The sequence below is a fragment of the Talpa occidentalis genome, unplaced genomic scaffold (assembly GCF_014898055.3).
Source record: "Talpa occidentalis isolate TD23 unplaced genomic scaffold, MPIMG_talOcc4v2.1 talOcc4.11, whole genome shotgun sequence".
In the NCBI taxonomy this organism is placed as follows: Eukaryota; Metazoa; Chordata; class Mammalia; order Eulipotyphla; family Talpidae; genus Talpa; species Talpa occidentalis.
In genome coordinates this window covers 75,418,161-75,441,549 of record NW_023601104.1, presented here as the reverse complement: position 1 = coordinate 75,441,549, position 23,389 = coordinate 75,418,161, and the positions used below count along the sequence as shown (strand labels likewise).

Below are 23,389 nucleotides of genomic sequence, written 5' to 3'. Positions count from 1 at the left end.
ACTCCTACCTAGACCAGATGATAAATGGGAGTAGTTCTTACTGAACTTGTAGTGTTCTTGTAAGTAAAATTTAACCTTTGTCACCAACAACTTCACTCCCATGCCTTCTGTGAAAAAGAAGATATCTCATTTCTAAGATTATTTAACTGATTGGGTGAACAGGGAGGGCTGCTCTGTAGGTTCTGGTCTTGGATTCCATTTGCTTTTCACATCAATTTTCCTAAGTCAGGAATTTAAGGAAAGACATGACAATAGTAGTTTGTCACTTTAGTTATCTGCTCTTCCCATGCTTTCATGTCACACTTCCCTTGTTTTTTTTTTTTTTTTTTTGTTTGGTTTTTCAAGATTTATTTAAACATACAAGAGCTGGGGTACAGGCCAGAGATGCAGGGGATGAGAGGATTCACCAGAGACAGAGTGGGGAGCAGAACAGGCAGATGGATCAAAGTACGCTGCTGAGGGGAGCAGCGGGTGAAACAGGGGAGGTCTGCTGCGCCATGTGGGTAGCTCCCTGGCCACCCAGGGATCAAACTCGTGCTGTAGCAGCTGTGGAGGCTGCGGACAGCTTCATAGGTTGCGTCTTAATCCCTGCCCCACCAGGGAGGCTCACACTTCCCTTGTTACCTTACTTGTTCCTTGCACCTTGCAGTGTTGAATGCCTGAGATTATATCTTGTACCTCTCAGGTCACAGAGTTGGTATGCTCGGAGATCAAATCCATATGCTTTGAGTACTGTTTTCCTATTAGTACCAATTTTAAAATAGAAATTATATTTCAGCGGACTGGGATTTACAGGAATCAATGAGAAATGGCCTCTGAAGTAATTGACAGGTTTATAATAGATCCAAATGGTAGAGATGTTGGCAGAAAGGCTGATTCCCATCTTCGCCCTTTGTTTCTGTTGGAGTTCCTGCTGTTTGATTATGGGAGGTAAGCTTGTCTGATATCATTGATTAGGTAACTCTAGTACCGCTGCCTGCCTTGTTGCCTGCTAGGGTCCTTTATGACTAAGGTGACTGTATATTTCCTAGTTTACTTGGGACTGTCCAATTTTCCCATTATCCTGGCATAATATGAGTGCTCTTTTCATTCTTAAAAAGGTTCTAGTTTGGATTATAAATTATATGGCCATTACTTAGAATCATCTGAGTTTTCTGCTACTCTGGTAAAATGGAAAACCTCATATCTTAACTTCTCCCATTCACCATTGAATACCTGTGGTGGAAAAGCTTCCAAGCCTCCATTCTTTCCATGCCAGGTCTTTCAGCTGACATTTTTATGGTACTGGATTGAGCCTGAAAGGCAAACTTTTTGTCCCGTCTTACTAGAAAGGAAAAATTAAAAAAGCTAGAGTCATGAGGAAAATGCGAAGTTGAGAGGCTAATAAACTATTTCCTTTCTACATACATTCTCTTAATGTTCTTATTCTACTGTTTACTTGTGCATTTTTAATTTTTTTTAAATCTCCCTGTGTGATGTTGCTTTTTTTTTTTTTTAAAGATTTATTTATTTATTTATACAAGCACTGGGGTACAGTCTGAAGCGCAGGAGGGTGAGAGAATTCACCAGAGCCAGAGCAGAGAGCAGAACAGGCAGACCGAAGAAGTACACTGCTGAGGGGAGCAGCAGGTGGCAGGAGAGGTCTGCGCGCCACCAGGCATCGAACCTGCGCTGCTTCGCAACCCAGTGCTCAATCGCTGTGCCACTGGGGAGGCCCTGTTGTTGCTTTTTTGCAGTTAATTTTGAGGAATGATCTGTTGAATCGGGATATTTTTCCTGAGGTTATATCTTGTACTTCTCAGCACACAGAGTTGGTATGCAATGTCATCAAAAGTGAATATGACATTGATATTAAAATCACGGTGCGGGCTTAGTTTTGCAGAGTATCTATCCTGCACCAGAGTTCATTTGCAGTAAAAGTTGGCTCCCTCGAGTGTATAGATTGACCCTGAGAAGGGTTTTCAGTCTCATTTTTCAGGTATGTGACCATTTGACTGTAGAATGTCTTTAATGTTGTGGAATATCATCAATAAAGACATTTAGGGGCCTCCCAGGTGGCGCAGTGGTTGAGCGCTGGGTTGCGAAGCTGCCCGCGGCCTCTGCGGCCGGTTCGATCCCCGGCTGCTCCCCAGCCACCGGAGGAGGGTCCCACATGGCGCGCAGACCTCTCCTGCCGCCCGCTGCTCCCCTCAGCAGTGTACTTCGGTCCTTCTGCCTGCTCTGCTCCCTGCTCTGGCTCTGGTGAATTCTCTCGCCCTCCCGGCTTCTGACTGTACCCAGTGCTTGTATAAACCAAACAAACAAACAAACAAATAGATAAATAAGACATGCCTCTAGAAAATTTAAAAAAAAAAAAAAATAAAATAAAGACATTTAGGAGATCTGGATTAGAGGTGTGATTTTACTTGTATCACTTATGACCTTAGGCTACTGATGTTCTCTGTGGAATAATAAAATTTCATTCCTGAAAAGGGCTAATGATCATAACGCCTTTAGAAGGACACAGAGAAGCAAAGAGATAAAGTGATGCACTCAGTAGCTCGCAACTAGGAAGTAGTTAAATCAGGATTAAAAACTGGATTGTCTGACCTGTCTTTCCTGGTGGGGAAAGATTTGAGGTTCTGCATTTATAAAGGACTTATTCAAGTAAAGTGTTAAACTCTTCCAGTATACTTTATCTGGAGTTTATTGTCTCTGTATATGGCTGCTTTGATTAAGTTGGTGGCCCCCCATTATTTTACAGATGAGTAAGTAGAGATTTAATTCTTAGCATGTTGAGCTACATATGTCTTTACTTTGGGAAATTTGTTTCCATCTAAGAACATTACTCAGGAGGAGAATTTTTTATTTTACAAATTCAGATAGCTGTCAAAGTCTTGTTACACAACTTTCCTCATTTTGAATTCCCCTTCAAGTATTGTGTCTAAATTCCAGTTGTATCTTTTGTGTTACTACTTAAGGCCAAATGACTGATTGGAGTTTCTGAGGATTGATATCTAAGTAGCTTCAAAGCTTTCTCTCTCTCTCTCTCTCTCTCTCTCTCTCTCTCTCTCTCTCAACTTTGCTTTATCTACTGTACATATTGCTTGGTGCCATAGATATCTGAAACACTTATTTTGCCTTATATATATATTGGCGAGAAATAGCTGAAATTTGGATGTTTGACAGCCAGCTTCAAGCGACCTTTGATTTAGTCTCAGAGTTGACATCTCTGTTGCTACCTGCTCATATCTTTCTAGAAGGACTAAGAAAACAGTGGCTCAATATTTTAGAATTGACCAAAGAGGGAAAAAAGCTTTATTATGTTGTAATATTGCTTTTATAAAAGTCAGGCCAGCAGTGTACTTATTAAAAAAGAATTTAAAAATCAGCAACTACTCAATCAGTGAAGAGCATCTATGATATAAGCAGGAGAGCATACTGTTCGGATGAATCCTCTGGCAGAAGAGGGAACTGGACATGAAAACAGCCTGTGGTCTTGGTCGGTCTGGGAATACTTTACAGTGTACCATCCACTATCAGTAACTTTCCTATAAATCCTTACTGTCCTTGAGGCCCTAAGAATTGGTTTTTAGTGTTTTCCTAGTTTTATTTAAGGAGCTGCCTTTATTCTTGAACATTTCACTAATTCCGTAGTTTACTATTGAGAATTTCCTTTGAATCATATGTCATCAGAATATGGCACTTATGAGACAGACTTCCCATTTATTCATGTTAAAAAATATAGAAAATTTTGAAAATGGGGATACTTAAAGAAAGAAGTATCCCACCTACTCAGGATAATGATTTTTAACACGAAGGATGGACATAGTTTAATCTTTTTTGTAAGCACGTGTACATAAAAGCAGAATTAGGCTATTTTGTAACTTTATTAATATTAACATTTTTGTTATTGAATAGGTTTCAAAAGCAGGTTATTTTTTTCAACCTTAACAGTATTGCCTTTTATTTTAATATATAGAATTTCTACCTTTTTTTTTTTTTAAGATTTATTTATTTATTTATTTATTTATTTATACAAGCACTGGGTACAGTCAGAAGCACAGGAGGGTGAGAGAATTCACCAGAGCTAGAGGGGGGAGCAGAACAGGCAGACTGTTGAAATACACTACTGAGGGGAGCAGCGGGCAGCAGGAGAGGTCTGCGCACCATGTGGGACCCTCGCCAGTGGCCGGGGATGGAACCGGTGCTGCAGAGGCTGCGGGCAGCTTGGCAACCCAGAGCTCAACCACTGCACCACCAGGGAGGCCCAGTATTGCCATGCTAGACTGGATAATTCTTTATATGGGGGTTGATCCTGTGTGTTGTAGGATATTAAGCAACATCCTGGCCTCTAACCCATATGTGCCAGTAGCATCTCCCCAGTTGTGACAACCAACAAAGTCTCCAGACATTGCCAAATGCTCCCCAGGGGGACAGAATACCCTAGTTGAGAACTGTTGTTCTACAGCAAAAATCCTCATGTTCTTTGGTCTCAACACCTCTTTACCCTCTTAAAAGTCATTGAAGACTTCAAAAAATTCAATTTGTGTGGATCACATACTTGTCAATTTTAATTTTTTTTTAAATATTTATTTTTATTTATTTATTTATACAAGCAGTCAGAAGCGCGGGAGGGTGAGAGAATTCACCAGAGCCAGAGCGGGGAGCAGAGCAGGCAGAAGGACCGAAGTACACTGCTGAGGGGAGCAGCGGGCGGCAGGAGAGGCCTGCGTGCCATGTGGGACCCTCCTCCGGTGGCCGGGGAGCAGCCGGGGATCGAACCGGCGCTGCAGAGGCTTCCGGCAGCTTCACAACCCAGCGCTCAACCGCTGCACCACCGGGGAGGCCCTGTCAATTTTAATTTTATTGGAATTTAAAGCTGAGAAAGTTAAAAATTGATTTATTTGAAATTAACAAACTAAGAATAGCTTAATAAAACATAACTATATTTTTCCAAAATAGTAAGAGAAGTAGCAGTGTAAAATTTTTCCAAATCTTTCGAATGTTATAATAAACACTTTGGAGCCACTTTCATTTAACCTTTTGTGAAATATTAGTTTAACTGAAATACATGAAGAAACTTCAGCCTTGCACAGATATGTAACCTGAAAAGGGCAAAAGTATTTTAATGCCTTATTCTTTGATACTATATCAAAACTTAGACAAATGGAAGTTTCAAGATAAGTTGCTATCTAGTATCTGAAGCCTTATCAGAGAACTTTTCATAGTCTGTTACATTAAAATCCATTCATATACCTTTATTGTATACCCCTCACGTTGCTGGTTTCTTCTGGAAAAATTGGGAGATAGGGCAACCTTAAGCCTGCATTCCTCTAAGGCTATAACTGGCTGAGTAATGGCTTGTCTTTAAAAAAGGGTTGTATGTATCATCATACGGAGTATTAAGGTATCTAGTCTGGTTGTAATTTGATAGATAAACTTATTTTAACTGCTTCATCAAGAATATTTTAAAGTGAAGCTGACATGTTTTTACTACCATCTGTAGCAGTTAAGAATACACTCATAACTAGCAGTCTACCTTTTTAAGGCACCAGTAGTTTTACCCACCCTTGCCGGGTACCTCAATACAATGTTAACACCATGAAAAAGGCATATGGCACTTACTGTTACTGTGAAGATAGTTTGACTTTGCATACCTTGGGGGGTTCATGGAACACACTTAGAGAACTGTTGTAAAGCATGCTGTTAGCAACATTGTATTCTATCAAGGCCTACTTCAGAATTTAACCAGTTCCCTCATATTCTATTTATTTTTTGCTTATATCACAATTCTTGTAGCTAAGTCTTTGAAATTTTATTTTTTCCCTTAAAATAAAATTTTAGAAATGACCTCTGTGTCAAAGGATATGAATTTTTTTATTTGTAAAATACATTTGATGTATATTTGTTCTCTAATATGGTTGAGCTAATTTATTTAAACTTGTACCAGTGTATTATGAGATTGCATCATGCCTGTTTCCCAGGCATCATTTAATCTTTGCCAGTTCATTCAGTATATGAAAATTATATCATTAAAACATTTATTATTAAATTCTCATATAACTGGCCCTAATAGTGAGGCAGATTTCATTTACCATAAGTTTTGACATCTTGTAGTCTTACTTTAGGCTGATTATAATGTAGCTGATTAAGTTCTTTAAAAGGAGCTGATTAGGGTGTAACTTTCTTTGTTAAAATACTCATATTCTCCTAATACCTTTCAAGATTAATCCCTAGTTACCTTATTTGTATTTGGGTATCAAATCGAAGCCTCAGATTTAGAGACTCCCTCTTAAGGAGGTGTAAAGCTGTTTGGCAAATTATTTAAATTTTGGAAGTCTAAGCTAAACCTTTTTTTAAGATTTATTTATGCATACAAGATCCGGGGTGGGGTAGGGGTGGGTGAGAGGACTCACTAGAGACAGAGTGAGGAGCAGAACAGGCAGAGCGACTGAAATACAGAGTGACTGCTGAGGGGAGCAGTGGGCAAGTCAGGAGAGGTCTGCTGCAGCATGTGGGTTATTTCCCTGGCCGGGGATTGAACTCGTGCTGCAAGGGCTGCTGATAACTTCATAGTGTTGAGACTTAACCCCTTGCACCACCAGGGAAGCCCTCTAGTTGGGTTATTGCTGCTGCTACAATTCTTGCTTCCCACTTAATGTAAAGTGGGAAGCTGGGAGTCAGACTTTCGTCATTGAGGCAAGCCAGTGTCTCACTTTTCACATCTTTAAAATGGGGATAGTGGGGCCTCCCCGGTGGCGCAGCGGTTGAGCGCTGGGTTGCGAAGCTGCCCGCGGCCTCTGCGGCGCCGGTTCGATCCCCGGCTGCTCCCCGGCCACCGGAGGAGGATCCCACATGGTGCGCAGACCTCTCCTGCCACCCGCTGCTCCCCTCAGCAGTGTACTTCAGCCCTTCTGCCTGCTCTGCTCCCCGCTCTGGCTCTGGTGAATTCTCTCACCCTCCCGCGCTTCTGACTGTACCCAGTGCATGTATAAACAAAACAAACAAATATAATAAATAAATAAATAAAAACATGCCTCTATAAAAAAAAAAAAAAAAAAATAAAATGGGGATAGTAAGTTTCTGCTTTACTTACTTAATTGGATATGTGGGAAAATGAATTATAGGCAGATGAATGGACTCAGCTTTCAGAATAAGTGTACTGTGTAGGGCAGGGAAGTTGATGCCTGTAGATGTTATCCCTCTTGTGGCCACTTCTGTGGTCAAGAGCAAAATTCACATGCTACCAGCTCCTTATCTTTCCATACCTACCTACCTGTACTCACCATTTGATTTCTTTCTCCTGACTTAAAGAAGTATCATTGGACCCCAGTTTGTGATCTTGGGTTAACTACCCTACCTTAACTTATCCATTGACCAAATGTTAGCCTGCACTGATGCTTGCATTATGCAAAAATCAGGTTGCTGACTTCTCAAAAACTTGGAAGATCTGGCAACTTTGAATCTGCATTCCTCTATGGCAATAATTGACTGAGCTGAGTAGTGACTTGTCCTTTAAAAAGGGTTGAATGTCTTGCAGTCTCCATTTAATCTGACAGTTTTCACTTCGGTGTCTGGCCCCTGTTATATTTCAGAGGCCAGATTTTTAATTATTTTTATTTATTTTATATTTATTTATTAGATTTATTTATTCATGCACACAACTGCTGGGGTACTGGCCAGAGGTGTGGGGGTAAGAGGATTCACCAGAGACAGAGTTGGGAGCAGAACAGGCAGACTGACTGAAATACACTGCTGAGGGGAGCAGCAGGCGAGACAGGAGAGGTCTGTTGTACCATGTGGGTTTCTCTCTGGCCAGCCCGGGATTGAGCTCGTGCTGCAGAGGCTGTGAATTGCTTCATAGTGCAGTGCTTAACCCCTTGCGCCCCCAGGGAGGCCCTAGATATTTATTGATTTTTTTTTAAAGATTTATTTATTCATGCATACAAGAACCGGGATACAGGTCAGAGGTGCGGGAGGGTGAGAGGATTCACTAAAGACAGAGCGGGGGACAGAACAGGCAGACTGAATGAAATACACTGCTGAGGGGAGCAGTGGGTGAGACAGGAGAGGTCTGCTTCGCCATGTGGGATTCTCGCCGGCCAGCTGAGATTGAACTCTCACTGCAGAGGTTGCAGACAGCTTCACAGTGCTGTGCTCAACCACCTGTGCCACCAAGGGAGGCCCCCTAGATTTTTATTTTTGAGAGGAATTTGGTCTCTGGAGCCAGATTAGCTGGATTCAGACCCCAAATCCCACTCTTGGTAGCTATGTGCCTTCAGATTATGTAGTTTTTCTGTAGTTTCATCTGGAAAATAAGGACAATTATCTACTTCATAGGATTGTTAAAAGGACTAGAAGAACCACTACATGTAAAACCCTTAGGATGGTCCCTGACGCCAAGTAAATTGAGCTGATGTTAGTTTAGCTATTGCTTTGAAGTTCAAATAGCAGAATAATTAGCTAACATTTATCTAGCTCCTACTGTGTATCAAGCAATGGGCCAAGCTCTTTACACATTTCTCATTAATCCTAACATAAAATTATAACATAGCTAGTTATAGTCTCATTTTGCAGATGAGAAGATACAATTTGGAGTGATTAAGTAACCTGCCTAAAGGCAGATAGCTAGAATAAGTGATAGCAACATTGAGAGTTGAAACTATGCATGAGTATCCTGTCTTTGTTATGGTTGTTTTTTAAAATGTGTCAAGCAAACACTACTTTTTAAAAACAAGTCTTTGGTTTTGAATGTTGTGATGCCTCATCCCATACCCATTTAAAAGATTTATTTATACAAGCACTGGGTACAGTCAGAAGCGCGGGAGGGTGAGAGAATTCACCAGAGCCAGAGCAGGGAGCAGAGCAGGCAGAAGGACCGAGGTACACTGCTGGAGGGAGCAGTGGGCGGCAGGAGAGGTCTGCGCGCCATGTGGGACCCTCCTCTGGAGGCCGGGAGCAGCCGGGGATCGAACCGGCGCTGCAGAGGCTGCGGGCAGCTTCGCAACCCAGCACTCAACCTCTGTGCCACTGGGGAGGCCCCCATACCCATTTCTAAAATAAGTCTAAGTGCAGAAGTGGCAGGTTGGGTAAGTGAAGATTTGTGCTTTTAATGTTTTTGTAAATGATTTGAGGAGAGAATACATATAAATACTCCAAATTTATATATATTAGTTTTTTCAGGTAATGAAATGTTAAACCAATGTGGATAAGCTGTCGTCAACTGTGGAGTAAGTAAGCAGAAAGGTGGAAATAAATTTCAGGATAGATAAGTATAAAATAATACATAAAAATAATAGACTGTGTGTAAAATTATATAATTCTAGATATTCAGTAAGGCCTTGAGAGTCATATTAGGTGATTGTTTGAAAGTCAAAAAAGACCAGCAAGCATTTCACATCCACTGGGATAGCTATTTTCAAAGAAAAACCAGAAAGCAACAAGTGTTAGGATTGTTGATAAATTGGACTCCTGCATATTACAGGTAGAAATGTAAATTGTATAATATATGCATTGTGGAAAACAATGTGGCTGTTTTTCTCAGAAAATCAAGCAAGATTATAGTATGGTACCATTTCAATTCTGGATATAGACTCAAAAGAATTTAAAGCAGGCACTCAAACATGTATCTTTTAATGCCATATTCTCAATGGCATTAATCAAGATAGCCAAAAAGTGGGAGCAACCTAAGTGTCCATCAACAGATGGATAGACAAAATGTGACTTAAACACACAATAGAATATTATTCAGCCTTAAAAAGGAATGAAATTCGGACACATGCTACAACATGGATGAACTTTGAAGACATTATACTAAATGAAATAAGCCAGTCTTCAGAGGACAAATATTGTATGAGTCCATTTATTAGAGCAGACAAATTCATAGAGACAGAAATGCCACTCTAAAGGTAGAATGGTGATTGCCAGGGAGAGTTGTTCAGTGTGTACCTATTTTCAGTTTAGAAAGATGAAAAGATTCTGTAGATGGATAGTGGTGATGGTTTGCAACATTGTGAAGTGAATGTGCTCAGTGCCACCAAATTCTACACTTAAAAATGGTAAAAAAAAAAAAAACAAAAACCCCACCAAAATGCTAAGCATCCCCAGGAACAACAAAATGGAGATGCATGAAAAGTGCTGCATAAAACTATGGAACACATGCTCATTTGGATTTCTTAGTGTTCTGGCTTCTACACTTTGGTAGAAGAGACCTACAATTTGGTTTTAGGCTCTAGGCCTAGCTCCTTGGATTATTAACAAATTATTTTGTTTCTCTGATCCTCATCTGGAAAAAGGGTCCCTATAATCTTATCGAACAGTGAAGATGTATGTGCATAAACTTCTATATAAATGTTAATTATTTTCAATTTTGAAAAAATAGCAAAACAAACTTATCTTCCCTTCACTGATGTGGCTGGGCTGTGTGACACATAAGCTATTCCTTTATATCTCTTTGCAGCCTTGTAGAACTCAGGAGAGGAATGGTCAACACAAAAGATTTGGCTTCACAGGCTGTCGATTATATATGTGTGTGTACATGTAAGTATGTGTGCATGTACACACACATTATATGTACATCTCTGCTTGTCTTTTGCCCTGCTACTGGATTTCCTGAGAAGGCCCTGTGCTGACTGCCCCACAGGCTGAGGTTAATTGTACAAGCACCCAAGTACTGAGCTAATGGCTATGGCTTAAAGGATCATATACTCTTTACTTGAATTATTTGTTGGTCAGCTTCCCTGAGTGCAGCTATGCCATAAATCCCTGTTTTTTTGAGTTGACTAGGTGATTCACAGAGAAAAGAAAAGTAGAGCTTTTTACATACTCTGAGCTGATATATCCTTGCATTACCTGCCCCCCCCCCCTTTGCTTTGTGAGGTCCCCTCTTTGCTTTGTGAGGTCAGAGATTTGGGCACAGCTGTAACTATTTCAGTTGTGCCTTGATTTGCATCCATTGTGTTTTTTTGCCAACACATGGTTGAAAAGTGTTATCTTTGTAGTGTTTTTAATACCTTGCCTAAGGAAATACATGTGTTTGTGTTTATAGGATAGTGGTGGAATATGCACCATATATCTTGAGGGCAAAGCAGAAGAAACAGGCCCTGTCATGGCATAATTTCTGCCTCCGAGTCCAATCTCTTGTGAACTTGGGTTGTCATCATTTTAGATACTAAGGGCATGTCATTTAATTAATTAATTAAATTATTCCAGTCAGTGAAAGGGATACTTTATTGAGGTCTTGGGGCCATAGGGTTTGGGCAGGAAGCACCCCTGTGGGCAAAGTAGGAGGCAGTCGTGGGGCCTTATTTGACCTTCTTCTCAGGGTGCAGGTTGTTGGTGTGGCTGTGACCTGGTAGAAGGATGGCTCGATTGATGTCATCCCTCAGGTGCAGCACCCAGTACAAGATGGACTCTTTATGAATATTGTAGTCTGAGAGAATGCAGCCATCCTCCAGCTGTTCTCCAGGAAAGATCAGATGCTACTGGTCAGGTGTGATGCCCTCCATGAATTTTGTATTTGATATTCTCAATGGAATCACTGGGCTAGTCCTGGCGGTGATGGTCTTGCCATTTAGGGTCTTCATAAAGATTTGCTTCTCTGTGTCTGCTACTTGGCTGCCGCATTGATGAGAAAGATGACATGCCATTTTAATGGACCCAAAGATACTCTACAAATAACCATGCATTTTTTTTTTAAAGATTTATTTATGCATACAAGAGCTGGGGTACAGGCCAGAGGTGCGGGGGGGTGGGCGGAGAGGATTCAACAGAGATAGAGTGGGGAACAGAACAGGCAGATTCACTGAAGTACACTGCTGAGGCGGCAGCGGGCAAGTCAGGAAAGTTCTACTGTGCCATGTGGGTAGCTCCTTGGCCCACCGGGGATCGAACTTGTGCTATAGAGGCTGTGGATAGCTTCACAGGTTGTGTCTTAACCCCTTGTACCACCAGGGAGACCCTAACCATGCATTTTGAATTACTGAGTATTTATTTGGCAAAATTAAACCATCCTATAATGCCTAGAATAAGCTTTAAAGATAATGTCCTCTGGATGATGGGGGAAGACCCTGGGCTGAGGATGGCTATGAGTGCATAGATATTGATAGTCTGTTTTCTTTTTTATTGAAATTTTTAAGGATGTTGCAATTCAAGAGCCATAGGTCTTAGTGAGTAACTTGTAGGTGCCTTCATTTATATTTCTTTGCTATGAGCATCCCAGCCTATCTTGCAGTCTTGCTTCTTTATTCTGTTTCTATCATGAGCATTAAAAAATCCCCCATATATTTCATTTTATGACAATGTTCAAACATATACAAAGTATGTTGTATCTACATTCAACAGTTATCAGTATTTTTTTAATCCACCTCTCCCCATTTTATCCTGAAATAGTGAATGGAAATTCTAGATATATACCATTTCACCTACTTCAGTATACATCCCTAACTAATAAGGATTATTTTCTTTTTTAACATTACCACAATGCCATTATTATCCTTAAGAGATGTTACAGTACTTCCTTAATATCACGAAATATTTAAATATGAAGAAGAGATACCAATTAGATTTTACAAAACACTGATAATTTATTACATTTGTTTCTAGTCTTTTTTTTTAAGAAAAAGCTTTACAGATACAATTGAAGCCCCCTTCTTATGATATGTGTGTTTATAAATGTGATATTGTTTTGTTTGTTCTTTTGTATTTGTTCTTTTGTTTGTTCTTTCATTTATTACTTGTACAGTATATACTTAATGTCATCCTGTATATTCATCTAAAATTTGCTTTTTAAACTTACCATTAGGTTTTCAAGGCATGGTTAGGGAGGCCCTAACCATGCATTTTGAATTACTGAGTATTTAATTTGGCAAAATTAAACTATCCTATCAATGCCTAGAATGAGCTTTAAAGATAATGCCTTCTGGATGATGGGGGAAATTTCCAAAAATTGGCTATTGTAAACAACCTAAAGACATATGAATGGGTAAAGAAGACGTGATAATATATATATTTAGATACTAAGGACATGTCATTTAATTAATTAAATTATTCCAGTCACTGAATACACATACGCACGCACGCACGCACGCACGCACGCATGCACACAATGGAATAATACCCAGCTACCAAAAAAGGTGAAAACTTGCCATTTGCAATAACATGGATGGAACTGGAGGGAATTATATTAAGCAAAGTCAGTCAGAAGGATAAAGACAAATACCAGATGATTTCACTCACATGAACATAAAGAAAAAAACAAACAAACAAGGGAAAAGACACAACTGAAAAACATACCCTAGAAATTCTGGCTGCAGAATTGATGCTACCAGAAGAGGAGGATGGGGCTAGGGAGATGGAACCCAATGGTCTATGGTAGAGGATTATGGATGCTTTGATAGTGGATATAGTGTGGTCGCATTTATCTGAAGAGGTGTGAACCTATACCTCTAAAACATATACAGTATTGTATATGTTTGAGGTCCATGTATTTTTCCTCAAATGCCACCAGTTCATCTTTTTCATAGCTGGGTAATATTCCACCGACAAAATGTTTTTCTATCCAACCATCTGTTGAAGGGCACCTGGGTTGGTTCCATGACTTGGCAGTTGTAAATAGTGCTGCTATGTATATAAGTATAGGTAAATTTTTTTGTATTAGAGTTTTCATATTTGCATAAATACCTATTGCTGGATCATATGGGGAATTTCCACTTTTATTTTCTTGAGAAGCCACTATACTGTTTTCCACAGGGGCTTGCATTCCCACCAACAGTGGATGAGAGTTCCTTTTTCACTACAGCTAAACAACATTTGTTAATTCTGTTCTTTTTTATATGGACCATTCTCTCCGGGTTGAGGGGGCGTCTCAATGTGGTTTTAATTTTCATTTCTCTTTTAATAAATGATATTTTACGTTTTTTCATGTCTGTAGGCCATCTCACTGTCCTCTTTAGGGAAGTGTCAGTTGAAGTCCTTTGCCCATTTTTTGATTGGATTGTTTGTTTCTTTGTTGTTGAATTATGTAAGTACTTCATAAATTTTGGAGATTAACACCTTGTCAGATATATGGTATGTAAATTTTCCACATTGTAGGTTGTCTTTGTTTTGTGATGGTTTCTCTTGAAGTACAAGGTTTTAAGTTTGATATAGTCCCACTTTTTTTTTTTTTTTTGCTTTTGTTTCCCTTGCTGTTGGGAGGGGAATTCCTGCATACATATTTGTGGCAGACGCCCTGTACTGTGTTTTTTTCAAGTATTTTATGGTTTCGGTTCTTATGTCCAAATCTTTAATCCAGTTTGAATTAAGTTTTGAGTATGGAGTTAAATATTGGTCTTGCTATATCAGTTTTTTTTTTTTTTTTTTTTTGCAAGTGGCTATCCATATTTCCCAGCACCTTACACCTTCTCCATTTTATGGCTGTACCTACTTTGTTGAAGATTAAGTGTCCATGTTTATATGCATTTATCTCTGAGCTTTCAATTCTGTTCCATTAGTCTGAGTTTCTATTTTTGTTCCAGTGCCATACTGTTTTGATTACTGTTGCTGTATAATATTGTTTGAAGCCAGGAAGTGTGATGCCTCCATTTTCCCTCTTAAGATTTTTTTTTAGCTCTTCAGGACCTTTTGTGGTTCTCTATGAATTTGATAATTGTTTGTTCTATTTCCTTTAAAAAAAGTCATGGGTGTTGATAGGTATTGCATTAAATCTATAAATTGCTTTGAATAGGGCCATTTTGGTGTGTGGTCTCCATTTTCTATTTGATGAACTCAGGAGACTAAACTCAGGAGATTAAAATGAAAACATAAATGAGTAGAAGAAACAGGTGAACCTCTTAATTTATTTATTTTTAAAGATTTATTTATTTATTTATTTGTTTATTTATTTATTTATGCACACACTGGGTACACTCAGAAGCGCGGGAGGGTGAGAGAATTCACCAGAACCAGAGTGGAGAGCAGAACAGGCAGAGTGATGAAATACACTGCTGAGGGGAGCAGCTGGCGGCAGGAGAGGTCTGCGCGCCATGTGGGACCCTCGCCCAGCGGCCAGGGATCGAACTGGCGCTGCAGAGGCTACGGGCAGCCTCGCAACCCAGCGCTCAACCGCTGCGCCACCAGGGAGGCCCTGCCTCTTTATTTTTTAATTGTTTACTTTTCATAAAGACACTACAGAGAAGTATTTCTCTAATATTAGATACATAGTAGCAAAAGAAATGATAGGTCCCTGACTTGTGACCTCAGTGTTGGGGAAAAGCAATAGAAGTAGGGCTTATGAAAAGCTAAAGTGCTTATGGCCTGTCTAAATATATTAATGAGGTAAAAAGTTCCTTTGTGTCACTTTTCATTAAAATAACAAAACCCTTAATCTTTATTTTCACAACCTTAACTTGTAAGAGATACAGGATTTCTTGTTTGCCAGAAAAAGTCATGATGTATTTTTTCAAGCAAAAATACGTCATGACTTTTCCAACCACCCAATAGATATACCAGCCCAGGCCAGAGAATTCATAGTTGAAATAGGCAAATCATAAACCTGGAACACTGTGGGGCACACTTAAAGGATCATGTCCAGTCAACAATGAAATACTTTGGAGGAGGACACGGAACTTGATCTTGCCCAATAATGTAAGGAAGAATGAACCTAAGAAACAAAGGAACTCAAGGAGCAAAGGCAATTTCATTCTAGGGGAGGGAGAATAATATTGATTTGGTTGCCATATCTTCATTTTTTTTTTTTATTGTAAAAGGAAACATGTTTCTTGCAAAAGTAGGATGGGAAGGCATAAAGCTAAAATTAAAATGTTAAAGTTTCTGAATAATTTTACCCTAAAGAATTGCAAACAGGAACTTGGGTATTTGTTATACCCGTGTTCTTAAATTGTTATGCAAGCATTATTCACAGTGGCCGAAAGATGGAAACAGCCCAAATGTCCATCGATAGATGAATTGACAAACAATATGTGTGTGTGTGTGTGTGTATGTGATGGAATATTACTCAGCCTTTATAAGTATTGAAGTTGTGATTCACACTGCTATATGAAAGACATTTTAAATGAACAAGCCTGACAAAAAGGGACAAATATATAATTCAACTTACATGAAGTGCCCAGAGCAGTCACATTCATAGAGGCAGAAAGTAGGATGGTGCTTACTAGGGCCTATGGGGTGGGGATTGTTATTTTCATTTGGTGCAGAGTTTCAGTTTGGGATAATATATAAGTTCTGGAGATGGACAGTGATGGTGATTGTACAACAGGTGCAAATATACCTAATGCTACCAAGTTGTACTCTTAAGATGGTTAAAATAGTAAATTTCATGTTATATATATTTTATAATTTAAAAAAGTCTCCAAGCCCTATTATTAGAGGTGGTATCCATTATGAATAACTTCTTCAATGGCTTTCCAGATATGTATAGATATGTAAGTTTAAACATACTCATTTAATGCCTACTTTTGGTGGCACTCATTTAGATACTGGGGAGTTCCTCCTTGAACCAAATTAACAAGAGTCTTTGCTGTCATGGAGCATTGCTTTACTCAAATGGATGTTGGTACACATACTGTTTTACACCTCATTTTCCCACTTAACAAAGGGCTTTGGATGGCTTTCTGAGTTATCCTTATAGAGCTACTGATTTAGTGGCTCCATGGTATGCTCTTGTATATGTGCTATAATTTGTGACTCTCTTATTGAATGGAGAAAAGGGAGGCAGAAGCAGAGCGCTTACTATGTTTTGTTGCCAATGCTTGCTCCTATTGTAACTTAAGTTTTTATTAGGAATATAATATTGGTAGACTTGTTACTAAGTCAAGCAGTGCCAAATGTGTAAAGTAAAATTAAAACCCTCCAATCTGTCTTTTACTACTCTTTTAATACTATTCCTTAGAAATAGTGTATCCAATGTTAACAGCTTGTTTATCCTGCCATTTTTGAATGCATCTGCAAGTATAAAGAATATGTATAATATACATATTTAATTATTGGAGCTGACACATGTAGTATATTGTAATATTGCCTAGACTATTAAGAGTAGTTATACACGGGTAAGTGCTGGACTGAGCTTTATGAGAGTAGGGGTTTGTCTAGATCTTGCTACTATGACAGGCAGATCCTTACTTGTCATATGTACAGTGTTCCACATTCACTGAAAGTGCGTTGAAAACTAGTGTTCCACTCAAGTGTCAAAAAGACAAAATCTTGCCATTTGCAAAAACATGGCTGAAACTGGAGTAGATTGTTTATGCAAAGCAAAATAAGTCAGAAGGAGAATGACAAATACTGGATGATTTTGCTTATATGTGAACTATAAAGAAACAAAGCAAAGGTACAGACAAGGCTAAACCAAAACAAGCCCTGGGAATCCACCTGCAGAACAGAGGGAAGGGGAGTGGATGCAAAAGTTGGAGGACCCATGGACTGTGGTGGAGGGTTGTAAGTACTTTGGTGGTAGACATGGTATGGTAACATACAGTTGATGAGGTGTGAACACCTACACTTGTAAAGTATGCAGTGCCATAAACCAATTTAACCTCAATTTTTAAAAAAAGGAAACTAGTATTCTAGCAACATTGCTTTTAGAATTCTTTCATTATCAGCATTTAGAAACCAAATCAGGTTCTATTAATTGAGGAAGAAAGGGCAGGTGGAGACAGTAAAAGGACTGTGTCACTGCTTATCCTTGCCATTTTGGTGTGCCTATTTAAAATTTAATTCCTGTGGAAAAAATGAGTGACTTAAAGGCCATGTGTCTACTGATGGATAAGGGACTGGAACCCTCAGTTTATGTACCTGGGTCAGAATCTCATCAAGTTGGGGAGATGAAGTTTTAAATAGGATGGGATTCAAGTTGGCAAAACTAAATGTCAGCTGTTTTAACTTTAAATTCTTGCTTCTTTCTCAAGGAGGAGATGATCGCCGGGTTCTTTTATGGCACATGGAACAGGCTATCCACTCCAGAGTCAAACCCATACAACTGAAGGGAGAGCATCATTCTAACATTTTTTGCCTGGCTTTCAACAGTGGAAACACCAAAGTATTCTCTGGAGGTGAGAAGAAGGGAGATTTCCACCTTGGGAAATTCACATGACTGGGATTTTACAGGAGTGCCGAAATAACTCCCTTATTTTTTTCTTTTATCTCATTGAGCTGTGGAATTACTGATTCCCATAGCTTATCTCTCTGTGTTACAGCAGTTTAGATACATGTATTAGAGTAAGTTCTCTCTCCTTTCCTCCCTTTCTCCCTTCTGCCCTTCCTCCCTTCCTTCTTTCTTTCACTCCACTCTTGCTCTTTCATTCCTTGGTATAAAACTTCATATTGCAATCTGATACTCAGGAACACACTATTTTAAGTTAAAATAGTCCCTAACTTAAGTATGTGTTGGATACCTGTTTTTTTTTTAAATTCTATTTTATTTTTATAGATTTTAAAACTTATAACTCAAATTGATGCCATGACCCCTAATGACTCCCATTTGAAAATCATTGTGTTAGGGCACAATTGGACTGACTTGTGCTCCAGCCAGCCTCTTGGAAATAGAGTTTATCAACCATTTCCTTCCACTGAATATATATGTCTGTGTTCCAAAAGCAATTTAAATGCAACAGATCTAAAATCAAGATTGTTGGTCCTCTCCCTGCACAAAAATTTCTTCTTGTTCTCAGTTGTTATCACCATTCACCCAATTATTTAAGCTTATTAGCTTTAACTTTAAAGAAACTGCTGACACTTCAACTTATAAAAATGACAATTTTACTTGGTCTGATCTAATAGAAATCTCAGTTGTCCTCAGACCTGCCTTTCTTTCATATATTCATCTTGTTACTTTCCAACTAGACTGTCAGATCTATGGCGAAAGCCTCTCTGTTCTCTGTACACCCACTGCTCTGATTCAAGTCCTCTCTTTGGCCTCAACTATTGCAGTGACTTTCTGTGATTTCTGCTACTGGCCTCTAACCATCCTTCTAATTCATTGCTATTATCAGTTTTCCTTTAGATTCAACCATGAGAATCTCTGCCTTATAGTACCCACAGGATAAAGACTAAACCCCAGTCTACCTCTCTGGCCTCATCTTTCTTCCTCTGAGTCTTATACTCTAGCCCAATAAAACATTGCCATGTTAGGTGCACTGTGCCTGTGTGCATGGTATTCTTCCTTGGGTCATGATTAGATTTTACCCCTCTCATCTTCCATTGGTAAGAGTTTTGAATTATTTGAATTTCTGTTCAAATGTTTGCTTCCCCATGAAAAATTTTCCCCTTCTGCCACATGATTGCTCCTTTATCAGTGTCTCCACTGCTACAAAATAAGTGATTTTGTTGCTATTGATTGTGCAGTTGGTCTGTGAGTTCTTCCAAGAAACTTAGAGCCTCAGTACCTCATGCTGTGCCTGTTATTGAGTAGGAATTAGTAGAGGTTTGATTTACTTGGTATGTACCCATGACAAAACTTATTTAGTTTACATTTTTAAAATGCAGGTTTATTAGGAAAAGGAGAAAGAAAAAGAGAGGCACCTGTATAGTCACAGGTGGGCAGAAGAACGCCACAGTTGATAGCCAGAATTTTAAAATATCCTGGGCTACATCCTTACTGATACTTTTACTTTCTATTTAAGTGACCATTGGCTCTATTTTCAACAGAGTGGGAAGTTTTTTACTTATTGTTTTCTCATATTCAGGTTTTTATTTTTTTACAATATAAACCATTTGAAAGTAGGACTAGACCATGAATATAGTATTTTTAGGTTCCTTGATGAAATAAAGAGAAATGCAAAAAAAAAAAGGTTGTGGATAAAAACTTTCCTGGCATTTAGAATCACATTTTAGTGTTTTAAGAGATGATGAGGATATGGATAGTATCAAACATGTATTGGGGGATTACAAAGTGGTTAGCCTTATTCTGATTGTACTTGATTTTCACAATGACTTTGAAATGTAGGTACACTTATTATCCCTGTTTCACAAATAAAACAGTGAGACATAGTAAATTTACAGATTTTATTCCAGGTCTTAGAGTTAATGAGCATTTTGCTTAAAAAAAAAAAAAAAAAAAAAGAACTATCTTATATGAATGAATTGATTTGCCTGTGGTTGTTTATCTTTTCCTTAATGGTACAGGTGGTTTTTTCCACATCATCCACTGGATAATATATTTTTGGAAACTTATTATGTTATACCTGGTTGCTGTCATGCTTTTTAAAATTCTATGTAGGAATGTCTTATCCTCAAATTATTTTTATAAACCTTTTTTCTAATTTACACTGTTACTTTGTATTAATGTTCATTCTTTTCATATGTTTTCCCTGAAGTCTTTAAAATATTAAATTGTTTTGTGGGTAGGGACTACTTTGAAGGAATTATTACATGTCTGCTTGTTTTTCCTTTGCAGGAAATGATGAGCAAGTTATCCTCCATGATGTTGAAAGGTAAATAATTTGTTGGTATGTGAAGGTGATTGACTATTTTTCAGATGAAGAGAGGCAAATATTTCTCTAGACTGAAATAATTTTTGAAGAAAATAGCACAAACCAACTGTTCTTTTCCAAAATAAGAGTCCTGTAATAGTTTTGAAATAAAATTTTGATTAAAACAAGAAAAATGATTATAAAGTTGGCATGAAATTATAGCTTTCAGGTGAAAATTTGAAGGGCAAGGTTTGAAGAGAAGGAAATATAATAAAAATAATTATAATAATAATGATGATGATAGCTATTATTTATTGAGTTCTTTCTAAGTGCAAGACACTTTCATAAGTGCTTTGTATATGTTAATTCATCTAAACCTCACAATTTTATTAAGAGATAACCATAGGGCCTCCCAAGTGGCATAGGGGTTAAGTCTCAATACTGTCAAGCTATGGTCAGCCACTACAGCATGATTTTAATCTCCATCCATGGAGCTAACCCACATGGTGCAGCAGACCTCTCCTGTCTCGCCCGCTGCACCCCTCAGCAGTGTGTCTTGGTGGATCCACCTGTTCTGTTCCCTGCTCTGTCTCTAATGAATCCTCTCATCCCCGGTACCTCTTGCCTACACCCCAGTTTTTGTATGCATAAATAAATAAAATAAATCTTTTAAAAAAGAGATAACTTTATAGTCTCACAGATGTGGAGACTGAGGCATAGATTATTAGTTAACTTAGAGCTAGAAGGAATTATGCTTAGTGAAATAAGCCAGAAGGAAAAAGAAAAATATCGGATGGTTTCACTTGTAGCAGGAAAATAAGGGAACCAAATAAGACAACAGTGTAAAAAAATAACAGTATAAAACACAACAAAGCAAAAATAGACAATTATAAATCAGAGACATACTGCAGGGGAGGAGGAGGGAGAGGAATCAGAGGGAGGGAAGAGAATAGGGGACTGAGGTGATGGTGCATGGGGGCATTGGGGAAGGAAATTCCATCGGGACTGCACCTGAGGGGGCGGGGGGAAGCAAATATTGTTTAAAAATGAACAAGGATGTTAAAAAAAAAAAAAAAGATCAAGTGGTGCTGAATGTGAACTTAGGCAGCATGGTCTCTTACTTACCATGCCTGATGAATAGGAGGTGCCTCTTACCTCTGCCGGCATCAAATTTGACTGCTTTAAACCTCCTTTTCTTATTAGAGTTCAAGTATCACACCAAATCTATATACAAGCAAATGCATTCTGCAGTAAATGAAACATGAAACTCATCTATTGTGTCACTCTTGAATATGCTTATGCAGGCAAAAAGTAAGCTTATTGTGAAGTCTATAAAAAGCTTATTAGAATTTTCTTTTACCTGAAAATTGAATACCTATTTTTTAATGCATGTAATATCCTTTGAATTTAGCTAGATTGACTTTCCCCTGGAAATGAAAGAGAACACCATCCTAGGAACTAGAGGACTGGGACTCTGCACTTTGCCTGTGTACCTCTTTCTGCTCTCTCTCTCAGCAGTGAGACCTTGGATGTGTTTGCTCATGAAGATGCTGTGTATGGCTTGTCAGTGAGCCCAGTAAATGACAACATTTTTGCCAGCTCCTCAGATGATGGCCGGGTTCTCATCTGGGACATTCGGGAGTCTCCCCATGGAGGTAGGATAACTGCAAAAGATTGTTGGATTGTATTGAAGAGTTTGATTTCAGGCTCACTGCATACTCAATTTATAACCTGAATAATCAGGATAGCAGTGATACAAAGGGAAAGTAACCTCACATGGGGGTATAGATAGATGTCTTTGGAGGTTCCATCTTTCCCCTAACTTGTCTGAAGTGAGACATCTCTGCCAGTCGTTCTCCAGCCACATGTGAATCTCCACAAACCCCTGTGCATGTAGTAAATGCCACAAAATTTTGCTGTATACCATCCTAAGAAGCAGAAGATACAGTGCCGCTTTACAGAAGGCAGCCACCAGGAGTCACCTCTGGGCATGGTGCTGGCTACACACATAATCTTCATTAATTACAGAGAATGTGGGTGTTAGACACACTTTCTATATCCTAGTTTCAGCTTTGTTATTTTACAGAAATAACCACAGAACCTCCTTTTAACTGTGTATGGGAACTTAAGTAATGGCAAGTACTGTCTGTTTAATGTCTGGGTGAGTTTCTCTCCAAATGCATTTTTGAGTCTCTTAAGTATAAAATGAAAAACTTGTTTTGTTGAAGTTCTCCAGGAAATGCATCTTTTCAACTCATTTCCTGTAGAGAGATCTCTGTCTGTAACTCTGCCTGTCTTCAAAGACACTTTCCTCCAGTGCTACCCTCAGTGCCACCCTCACCAGCTCCCTGGGGGCAGCTTTGCCATGATATACCTGGATACATAGAATTACTACCTTGCCTGCATTGTCTCGCAGGATCAGGGTCTTTGTATTATTTTATATTCTGAGCATTTAACATCCTGGGCTGTGTTCACTACTGAGGCTAAAGCTCTGAGAGCATCTTGTTCTTAGGGTCAGGCAGATAAGGTAGCTGTAAGCAGTGCTTGGTAAGTGAAATTCTTTGTCTGAAATGCCTGGTGGTGGAGAGGACTGAGAACTCCCCTGCCCCGAGGCCTATGAAGTATCTTGTGTGGAAATCATAGACTGGGAGTGTTTTCTGTCTGTAACAACTTCCACTGACGTATATCCTCCCACGTAGCAGTGATTCATATCTCACCTGGAGCCAGCTAATATATCTAAAAGATTTAGATTTATTCCAGTGTTGGAATGAAATAATAAAAATCTAGACTGAGGTTATTTTCTTTTCAAGTTAGGAAACTGTGTGTACCAGAAAGGTAAATTGCACTGTTACTTTCTTTTATCTTTGTTTTTTAATTTGATTTAGTCTTAAATATTATTGATGTACCACTTTGCGAGTACAGTTTCACATCTCAATATGTGTATATGCTTCACTCACCACTAGATTGTCTTCATTTTTTGTCATTGACTTACTTTGTCTTCA

The 23,389-nt window shown here is 38.8% G+C and overlaps 1 protein-coding gene across 4 annotated transcripts in view; it reads left to right on the top strand.

Moving 5' to 3' along the window:
• The window catches only part of DCAF5 (DDB1 and CUL4 associated factor 5), a 100,355-nt gene that overhangs the window by 10,362 nt on the left and 66,604 nt on the right, over positions 1–23,389 (top strand). For 3 of the 4 annotated variants that reach the window (XM_037503557.2, XM_037503559.2, XM_037503561.2), the window contains exons 2-4: positions 17,886–18,029; positions 20,372–20,408; positions 21,903–22,042. In XM_037503557.2, the coding sequence (XP_037359454.1) occupies positions 17,886–18,029; positions 20,372–20,408; positions 21,903–22,042 (321 nt within the window). The remainder of the gene's footprint in view (positions 1–17,885; positions 18,030–20,371; positions 20,409–21,902; positions 22,043–23,389) is intronic. The other variant, XM_037503558.2, reaches the window with a different exon arrangement.